This window comes from Chamaea fasciata, unplaced genomic scaffold (genome assembly GCF_029207755.1).
Source record: "Chamaea fasciata isolate MVZ Bird 193981 ecotype frontalis unplaced genomic scaffold, bChaFas1.0.hap1 SCAF_4, whole genome shotgun sequence".
NCBI classification, from domain to species: Eukaryota; Metazoa; Chordata; class Aves; order Passeriformes; family Sylviidae; genus Chamaea; species Chamaea fasciata.
Genome location: NW_027094089.1, coordinates 78,580,618 through 78,591,321, shown reverse-complemented (window position 1 = coordinate 78,591,321; position 10,704 = coordinate 78,580,618). Strand labels below are relative to the sequence as shown.

The 10,704-nt window shown below is 40.6% G+C and overlaps 1 protein-coding gene across 1 annotated transcript; it reads right to left on the bottom strand.

Moving 5' to 3' along the window:
- Positions 1-69: 69 nt before the first annotated feature.
- On the bottom strand, positions 70-9,793 carry LOC136289006 (uncharacterized). The gene is made up of 8 exons (XM_066182474.1): positions 9,665-9,793; positions 8,540-8,610; positions 6,174-6,279; positions 5,173-5,346; positions 4,332-4,431; positions 3,333-3,421; positions 2,433-2,571; positions 70-2,003 (listed from the first exon to the last, which is right to left on the bottom strand). Exons 1-8 carry the CDS (start codon positions 9,682-9,684, stop codon positions 1,995-1,997), a joined length of 708 nt encoding a protein of 235 aa, XP_066038571.1. The 5' UTR covers positions 9,685-9,793; the 3' UTR covers positions 70-1,994.
- Between the last annotated feature and the right edge of the window lie 911 nt (positions 9,794-10,704).

The following is a 10,704-nucleotide window of genomic DNA, read 5'->3' as shown; positions in this document are numbered from 1 at the left end:
TCTTACCAGCGTGAAAACCCGACCCACCTGGGTAAACAGGAGAAGTAAATACAAAGTTGAACCATTTTTTTAATACGTAAAAGCAGTTGAGATACAGACATGAACCTTCTCATAACAAGCGTAGCATATTTTGGATACTTTGCATTACTCTTTGTCACAAAATTAAAAGCCTGCTGTACAAATCTGAGCAAAGGAGGACTTGGGCAATGCTTGGTGCCTGCTCCGTGTCTTCTGTTCCTCAGAGGAATCCAAAGCCAGAGCTGTGTTTCCAAGGAAAGGCAGAAGCGGATTCCTGGAAAATGTGACCCAAACCCCTGGGATGCTGAGAGAGGATTGCTCAGAGCTACCTGAGGGAGTGCAAGGGTTCCCCATCGGGGGGTTTAGAGGGTAGAGTCACCTGGAGTCTGGGAGTTGGGCCAACACAGGCTGGGCGCCCAAGGTGGACATCCTGAGATGGGGCATCCCCAGGTGACCCTGCTGACCACAGCTGGAGTGCTGTGCCCAGTTCCAGGCTCCTCAGGTCAAGAGAGACGTGGAGCTTCTCTAATTCTCAAAAGATTCATCCTCCTGGACTTTCACCTCCTCAGCAGAGAACTTGACCCTCCTTCCCTTTTTTTTTTTTTTTTTTTTAATTTTTTTTTAAAAATTTGTTTTGATTTTGGTTTTGGTTTGTTTCAGAGAGTAAAGCCACATAACAGACCAAAGTAAATTCAGTAGGAAGGACATTCCAGTCCTTTCGTCTAGCTCTAGCAAGAGACAGACATTCTTATGACAAAATAATTTCAAACTGCCCAATGCAATTAAGGAATGAAGGGGAAAATACCTGGAAAAGGTAATGACAAAACTGAACACTGGGGGAAGTGGTGAGAGAGACTCAGTCTAGCCAGCTCTGCTCTTGCCAGCACCATGGGTATTGACAGCACTGCCTTTATCAGTTCCTCCTACTCCTTTTCCCAGCAGTGGTGGAATGTAAATTGAACACTCACATTCTGTGGTCACCCTGAGGTTGGTACAACAGAGCTGGATTGAGGTCAACAACTAACACAGTTTGTCAGATTGTGGCACCACCCAAGGCTGAGAAGTGACAGAAAAAAGCAATTCACTGACACAACTCTCTGACACTTTTGGATCTGAATTTCTGCAGTCTGAATGGTTTAAACTGATAGTCAGGGCTCTAAACAGATGTGCTAACACTGTTTCTGTGTGTTTCTGAAGATAAGAGAGGGAACCAGACTAATTTCTTTTATTTCTGACAGAATTTGCAACAGTAGAAGTAAACCCAGGGAAACGTGCCTACTTTGCATTTTTGTTACATTAAGGGAACAGCAAATATCAAAAAAACCTTTCTAAAATCCTTACGATTCTGGTTTTGTCATATAGTTTCACATATTACCTAAGGAAAATCATTTAACATAAATCAAAATATAATGTGCTTCAGACTTTTTGGTAAATGGGAAATAAATCCCAGTCTTCAGTCTTTTTAATTTGTTACTTAGTGGCAAGCTAGCAGCAATCTTCCACAACTTCATTTATTTTCCTCATTTACAAAAGAAGTTATAAAGCAAGGCAGGGCAGTTTTAAAAGCAAACCATTCCAGATGTTAGGTTCAACACAGAAGGAAGACAAAATAAAAAAGACAAGGGACAAGAGAATGAGTCTGTAAGCATTTGATAAATCTTGGGACAGAGAGCCAAGTCCTTGTCTGTGTTTGTACCACACTGCCAGGGCCAGACTGTTGTACACTGCAGGATCAGGGATTCACACGCAGCTGTCACCAATTACACAGTAAATAAATCAGATGTTAATGTCATGTCACATCAGGTTTTCTTTTACAATTATCCTCTGTACCTTCCCTTTGCAATAACTTAGTGCTCTCTAAGAAGTTTGGCAATTTCCTCTGTGTCCCACCAGGGTATCGCTGCTCTCTCAGCACCTGGATTGTCCCATGACCACGCAGCATTCAAAGACATTTCTGATATAGGAAGCATTTGTTCTTAATATCTCTGTAAAGAGATTAGAATTAAATCAGTAGCATGACACAAACTCCCCAGTATGCTTGCTATTAAAATAATCTGTAATCAAACTGTATTTTTATATATTTCTCTTCTTAGTATGTGCCGCTTCTGCGTGTGCACTCACTAAGAGCTTTGGAAGATGATTTTCATGTAAATAACTGAAAGCATTACCACTGTGTGCACACAAACTGAGACAGCTTTGGAAATATTTAAAAACATTTCAGCAGGGTCTGTAACATTCCTGAAGAAAACACCTGCACAGTGAAAGGGGGCTGTAGGCTTTCCGTTAGCTCACATCTTTACTTAGTGACAAACACTATCAATTTAGTGATGATTTGTATTCAGTACTGGGATGGATGATATAATTAATATGCAGAATATGTAATTAATACGCAGAGGGATGTAATTGATACATACCCGGTACTGTCTTGCCTCTGGATAAACTGGATAAGGCAAATCCTTCCTGGGATAGCCAAACTCATCCTGCTGGGATCGGGACTGAGGGAAATAATCTGATGCTGGATCTGCTGTCCTTAGAGGCTGAGCATATATGGGACTATGCAAAGGAGAAAAAGGTTATTAAAACCTTATAATATACTGCAAATTGCACAAAGGGTTAGTTTAAACTGAAATACAAAAATATTATAGCTTACTACTGCATGCATGGCACTGAGGCAATAACATCTAAAAGGTCTTTTAAGTTCATTTTACTGTCACACCCTCATCCTGCAGAGAGGACTGAATTTATAGAAGCAACATTCTCTTTAAGCTTTTATTTTCTCTTCACAACAAACAATGCCACAGTATCTAGTTTTCTATATTCCTACAATTATTTTCAAAATGTTTTAAATTCACCTTCAACACTTCCAACATTTATATTGAAAAAAACCAGACCTCCTTGAGGGACTGAAACATCAGCAAGTTCCAGCCTGTCTCTGCAGCAGAACCCTGCTACGTGTGAGGAGACTTGTGCTCTCACTGAGCTGCACCCTGGCAAACAAGTTCTCTGCAGAAGTTGCAGTAAGAGCTGCAGCAGTTGGCTGTGTGCTGAGGGGGATTCAAGTGAGGAAGCACAAGCAGGGAGCTGTTTCTAAACAGTAATGTAACGAATGCCTCTGGGATTAGAGGAAAACCAGAGAAGCCTGTGGATAAAGCAGTATTTTAGGATTTGTATGTGAATAATCCAGTCAAAAGCTTTGCCATTTACTGGACCTATGTTGCTTGCTGTGCCACTGGCAAAGCTGCAAAGTCATTCTGAGTCTCCAAACCAAGGTATAAAGTGAGAATGAGCACAAAAGACAAAAAATAGCAGCATACCTGTAATTCTGCCTTTCATTTGGGATTGGGGCATCATTAAAATCTTGTCTTTTCAGTACAACTTTTGGAATTTGTCCAACCCAGGCATCCTGTGTGTAGGGGATCAGGTGGTTATACAGAGCAAAATGACAACAAATTAGAATAACCAGCTCCCCAGGTACAATATGTTAAAAGGTATAAACCAGTTTTTTACTTGTCCGGGCTACAATTCTCAGTCTGGGGTGTGAGAAAGCCCTAAGTCCTGACCCAAAAAGATTCCTTTTACAAGTGGTTTTCTTCCCTACCAAACGCAGGATTGGGTCTGATTCACACCTAGGGCACAACAGCATCAGCAGGACTAAATTCCGAATAAGTTAAAAATTGAATAGCACCATCTCCTGGTAAAGGCAGGCTCAGACCTGCTGCATTGCCGAGCTATTGATACTCTACAGATGGATTTAGCAGAAAATAACGTAGCAGACTAGATTATTTTCTCCCTTTTCTCAGACAGCCTTCTCACACACTATGTGTTCTTAATATGTAAAATTATCCCTTGAGGTACCAAATGAGGAAATTAACACAAACACAACCAGATACTCCCTTTCAGCGATTCTTTTTACTTTATATTGGTTTTTAATGGTATTTATCCATCTTTTCTCTTGATACCCACTAGTTCAACCCATGATCTTGACTACATCTTGCCTAATGGAGAAAACTGGCACAGCAGAGCATGATCTCTTTTTAAAGCTGATCTTCTAACTGGCCAAAAATAGACATATTTGAACATCCTGTAAAAATAATCCCTAGTTCTTTGTTTTCTCCTATGCAAATTAGTTTCACTTTATGCGTGATGACAAGTTTCACCTTCTTGCATTAAGCTGATCTTGGAAATCAAATGCTAAGGAGACTTTAAACTCAAATTCCCTTTTTTTTTCCTTTTTTTTTTTCCTCTTCCCATCCCGTAGTGCTGAATCACCAAGGCCTGGGGGCTGTGCCGTGCCCCCCTCAGCCATCTCGTACCCCAGCTGGCTGTTGGTGCTCATGCCCCAGGCTGGCAGCTGTGTCAGCACTGAATGCAGGGTTCTGCTGTGCTCCACTCGATGGAGGCTTTGGCTCCTTCCTGGGGGGGAAAAATGGGAATTTAGAGCACTAGCAACGGTGGGGGTCTTGACAGATGTTTTGTGTGCTGCAGATTGGTTCAACAGCCATGTCAGAGCTTTAGATGTCCTGTGGCAATGGCTGTACAAGAGCTGGGTATTATTACAGCTTTTCTATGTCAGAGCAAGTACCAGTGACACACTACTGGGGCTCAGTGACAGAAGAAAAAACCCATACTGTCTGTGTACTTGGGAGAGGTGTCACTGGGAAAAAGTGTTGAAAGCAAAAAGCAGCTCAAATTGCCAATATCTGAGACCCGAGAGTGGGAGGAATGGTGTTTAGACTCCAAGCCTCTTGTCAACGGTTATCAGTCTTACTCCTTTGTTTGTTTGGTTTTTTTTTTAACCTGTGGAAAAAAAGCCAGTCCTTAAGAGCAAATAAATCAGAAATAGACATTTGGTAGTGTTGAATTTAAGTAGTAAATGTACCTATCAATCTTTAAAGCTTGCCTGGTGAGCCCTAAAGAAAACCAATGACTTAGAGTGAAGTTCTGCATGCAGTGGTAAAATGCTGAGCAAGTGCTGAATGCTCAGGTAAGATGCTTTGAGTTAATTTTAAATTGTATAAATAGTATTTTGGCAGTGTGGCAACCTTGTGCTTTTAAACATCCAGAGGTTAAAAATTAACCAGAATATCAGACTCCTTTTGCTGTACTTCTGTTTTGAGTACAAAACTCCTTATAAGTGCACCCAGAGTCACTTACCCAACTTTTTTCATTTTCAAGCAGTAGACAACAGAAAATGTTACAACCACTATGATAACCAGTGCCACTCCAGGAAGAGTAGCCACTAATATGAAATCCAGAGTGCTCCAAAGGTGGTTACATTTGGGGCCCATGTACCAGTACTCCTGCCAACCCACTCTGTAGTAATTACATCTGCAAATAAAAATATTCACTTTTAGCGACAGCATTTTAATGCAAAAGTAAGCAATACAAAAAAAAAAGTATAATATTTTGCTATGTAATTATCTATTATTCAGCACTGCAGGGGCTAAGAGATACACTGTTTTTCCTGCTTGTTTAAAGGTGTTTTTTATCTTAGTTACACTCATCTGTTTTCAGATTTGATGCAAAAGCACTTTGACAGGCTCTGAGTAACCAAGTCCAAGTTGGCATTTCAGGAGCCCAAGATAAGAAGCTTTGCTGGGAACAGGGTGCAACACCCAAGCTGTGGCCTGGCTCAGGTCAAAGATGTCTTTGTCTGCTGTCAGCGTGGCAGAGCTGCTGAGTGGAAGTGAAACCCCATGTTTCTGGCTGTCATTATGCCACTGATTTTTTAAAAGGAAAAAAAATCACCCAACTACGTAATGGACAATAGAACATTAAGATTTCTGGGTTTTTTTTAAACTCAGAAGAAGGTTTGATCAACCTGAGAAAAAAATGAACTTGCAATTACACAGCTAATTCAGTTCTCAAGTAAATAGCTTGAGAGAGAACAGAGAGCATGTAAAATTTAAGAATTACAGTGATTACGTACATTAAGAATGACATGGCCCACACATATTTTTAAAAAGAAAACGCTATGCCCAGATCCCAGATTTGATGCTTTGTACGAGAGTTATAAACTTATGCAGATTGTGAATGAAGATCAACATTTATTTTCATGGATCACTTTGCAGGGTCTAAATTTAGTTCATTATTTAGAATATGTTTGACATTTACATAGTGCATATTTAAACAAACAAAGCAAGCCCACATACTACCTGCAAAAAGGTTCTTCATTTTTACACTGACAAGAAATATCTTTAGGACAGAATTCATCTGTATTACCCAGACAGTTCTCAAAGTCTGCAACTCCAGTGCAGTTGGCTGTGAATTAGAACAAATGTATTTAATGCAATTATACAGTAACATACTGTCAGTGGGCTGTATTGCTAATTACACCAGAAATTTAAGCATCATATATACTCTGTAGATAATACTAAATCATACTTTCCAGTAACTTGTCCCTTGAAAACTTTGAAGCTGTTTGAGAAATTAAAATTTACCTGCCTAGATTACTTTACCCGGAATGTGTACCCATCTTCCAAGTTTTATGGCTTGTGCTGTTTTGATTTTTATCTCACAATTTTAAGTGTGGTTGTGCCTGAATTCCACTACAGATCATCTCTGGATTGTTAGCAAAGACTAAAAGTAATGAGATTAATCAGATTCCCACCTTCCAGTTATAATCCAAATTAGAACCTTTTTGTGTGTTTTACAATGGGATTATTCCTTGGTTTAGCCTACAAAAGGATCTGGTTTGCATTAGTGCTGGTTCTCCTCTATCTCTTTTGCTGTGTAAATACTGGGCTGTAAATTATGTTCCAGAATCTGAATGTTTACAGTATTTCACAGGTATTTGGCTGGCTAAAAATAACTCCCTCAGCAGCCTGAATCAGCCATCAAATGCCAGCACCCCACCCTACATCCATTGCTACCTGTTCCTCTCCTGCTCAGGACTCGGACTCAATGCCAGGCACCAACCTGAACACACAAACAAGCCCCCAAACTGCCAACAGAGCCAAATATAATTGTACACAACTGTTCCCAGTGAGAGGATCCACGTTTGGAATGAAGCCAGAGTCAGAACTGGCTGAGATCTCTGAGCAGACCCTTCCGAGCCCAGCAGGCAACTGCTGGACCAGCTTTAATGTCATTGCCATTGTAAGACTTTCCCACCAGGAACAAACCCCTGACTGATGTGTTATTAGCCAGAGGAACTGTGCTGGGAACAGTCTGCATTGCAAAAAGAGATGGGAGCCTCTTTACTTTCCACTGTCCAAGTCCATCTAATCCAACATTTGCTGCTTATCAGAGATAAATCCAAATTATTATAGTTTCTATATTGGCTTCTACCAATCCATTTCCATAACACTGCGTGCTCTCCTCCAAAGAGGGCGTCAGCACTGAAACACTTTCCAATAACACCTGACTACAGGTCATGTGTTATGGCTATAAAGTACAGAACAATGAAAAATTCCAGGCAGCATTTGGCACGGTTCATCTATGAGATAAGCAATGTTTTTAGCTACCCCTCTGATCAGTAACACAATTACAATTCTTTTAGCAATGATGCAAAAAATACTAAGGCAGCAGAAAACCACCAGTTGTGATTCTGCTGGGAGAGGGAGTATGTGCCCTTTGATATCAATGCTCTAATATTCTATGTGGTAAAGGAACTCACTGCTAAGCCCTTCAAAATGCTGTGGTTTACATAAATGCCTGGTTAGCCTTCAGGTGGTAAGTTGTTGTTTTTTGGGTTGTTTTTTTTTTTTTTAATGTGAATGAAAGTTTAGCAATTTTTTTTCAATAAAAAAATTGCTCAGATCACAACCCAAAACTCTTATTAGAAAAATAGTAACTGCAGATATTTTACACCACTATCAGCTTAGGGATACCCAATTACAAGTAACTGGTAGCTATCAGGTACAGAACAGTGATGATAAAATAAATAAATATATCAATAAAATATGTGGGAAATCTTCCCATAAAATAATTGCAGGCCAATACTGGTCTACTCTAGCAGAACCTGAGAGAATTCCATTACTTAGGTTCTCACTTAAAATAACTTTTCTATCAGTGCATTCTGGTTGTCATGTTCTTAATTATTGATGATTTTCTCCCTGCTAGTAACAAAAAAAGTCTAAGAACACTTGCTATAAAAAAGTGCATGATTTTTTAAAGCCATATACCAAGTGGGTTCGTTTGTTTGTTGTTTTTTTTTTTTTTTTTCCCCCACAGAAAAAGAACCAAACCATTTAGGTAATTTAAAAATACCCTTCTGAAATCCAGAGACTGACTCAAAATTATCCTAACTCACCAAGACACTGAGTATCAGATGAAAATCACATGGTTGTAACCTCTTCCCTGTGATGCCAAACACAGGACAGCAGCTGTCTCACCAAGGTTTTCACATTTGCATTGTTTTGCTGTTGTTTAAAATAAACCCAGCCTAAAGCCTAAGGAGAACTCCCAAGCAGCAATCCCCCCAGAGGGACTGCAATGCCCCCCAGCAGTCCCCAGTGGAGTGGACACGGCCACATCCCTGCTCTGACAAGCCACAAAGCAGAATTCCAGCAGATCTTACGTTGTGAAGCGTCACTCAGCAAGGGGCTGCCCAGCACCAGGACACACAGCAGAACTTCCAGAAAGGACATCCTAAAGGCAACAGGGGAAAAAGACCTTTTCTTCCAGACTTTGTCAGCAGCAGTATGAACTTTCCTTTCTGCTGCTGTGGATTGTGGATTTTGAGCTTGTTTTACAGCATCCCTCTCTATAAAGAATTACTAATTAACTTAAAACTGATACAACTTCCTGATAACTCACCCAGCGCGTTTTCCTTTATGAAACCAGGTAGTTCCATAAAAATATCTCATTAATCTTGCTATTTCTTAATTTTTGAGATCAGATGTGAGGTATTCATTTAATGACCTAAATTTCAACACACTTTAGGTATCTGTCAGGAGCACTTCTCTCTTCTCCTTTTAGCCTCATGTTACCTTTTACAGATATCAAACTTGGACTGTATTTGCAGACAATTCCCTAGAACAGACATTGTTTTTAAAGGATGGTCCTGAGGCCATCTAAGAGGGATGAGATGGGAAGGAGGGAATCCTGTAATTGGATGCATCTCCCATTAAGTTTTGTTGATTAATTTTTCATTTTTCTGAGAGAAGAATAGAAAATACCCATCTGGCAAGGATGAGTGATGACAGAAACTCACACCTTAGCACACCCCCCTCTCATCATGCTCCTTTATTATTTAAATAGTCCTTAAAAATTCTCAACATTCACTGCACAAGATCCTGACTCTGTGATCACCCCAAACACTACCCAGGTTACACCCAAACTTTGTGGAGTTTAGCTGCATTGAAGCAGAAGTTCATTGTTCACATGCATTGTTCTTAGCATAGTGTTCAAAACTAATGCATAACTGATAAAATCCCAGCGTGGATTTCCTAATTTGACAGGAGCTGGCTGCTTATGTAAACATGCTAACCACAGCTACATTAACAGCAAAAGCTAAACTTTAACCTTTGCTTTTCACAGGATAAATAATGATCTCTAAAAATCAATGCCTAGCAAATTCTTGAAAGAATACTGCTTTGGCTAAAGCCCAACAGCACTTAATATTACAGCAGTAGATAAGAGATTCTCAGTCCTGCTGGAAGATTGCTTTACAACAGACCAGAACAAAGAAATTAATATTTACCTCAGTGAAAGAAATTGCATGATCCTTCTTCAGATGCAAGGCAGAAGTGTGAAGAAGCAATTCCTGCAGTTGCTCCATTCTTCTGGCTGCCAGGGAATTCCCCCCTGGCTCCAGCTCCCAGCTGTTCAGTGGGAGTCTCAAGTTGGCTGATAAACACCCTTACCTGGAGCTGTCAGATTTCATTCAAGGATGCGGAAATGCACTGGGCAGTTTTCCCTTGGGTGAGATGTTTTAATGAGGCAGGTTGCAACCCCAAACTCTTGACTTTGAGACATCATTGGCATTCCTTGGGTGCAGCGGGTTTGGACCTGGCCTCAGGAAGGGCTGCAGAGGCTGAGAGTTGGTTTGTGTTTTCAGTGCCCATCTGGGTAACAGCAGATAAACCCAGTGCCAGCAGACCTGAACAGCTGAGAGCTTTGTATTCCACAACACACCCATTTCCTCCTTTCATTGTACAAGTTTCTGGAACTCAGCAGAATCAAGTGCCAAGTTATACATTCTATAACGACATCCAGGCTCATTCAATTTCTTCAGTGAGAGACATAGAAGTAAACTAAAGTTACTGACCAAAATTAATGGTGGAAGATGGAACTGCTCATGATCTTTAATCTTAATTAATTTCATATCTGGCTCATGACGGCTGTGGAGACCAGTCTCTCCTCCTGCAGCATTGCAGGGGTCCTGATAGTAACAAACCCAGCACAAGCTACAGATTCCCCAACCCCTGTTATCGGGACTGCTACAAATAAAGCCCAGAAAAGGTTACCAAGGCTTGAAACCATGTCAGGCTCAGTTTACACCTATTCCCTGGTTACAGCAATGGAATTTCCTCCAGTTGTTGCAGCAAAATCCACCTCCTATGTCTGTAAACAAAAGGACAAAGGACTAACTGCACCTTGAACGGGGATGTTTGCCCACAGTGAACCCAGGGTTTCACTGGGATTTGTTCTCTGGCTCGGGTCCACAACAAAAGCATATCAGGGGTAGGAAGAAAGATACCCTGACTTCTAGAATGGCTTCAGTCACAGCCTTTCTTGGCT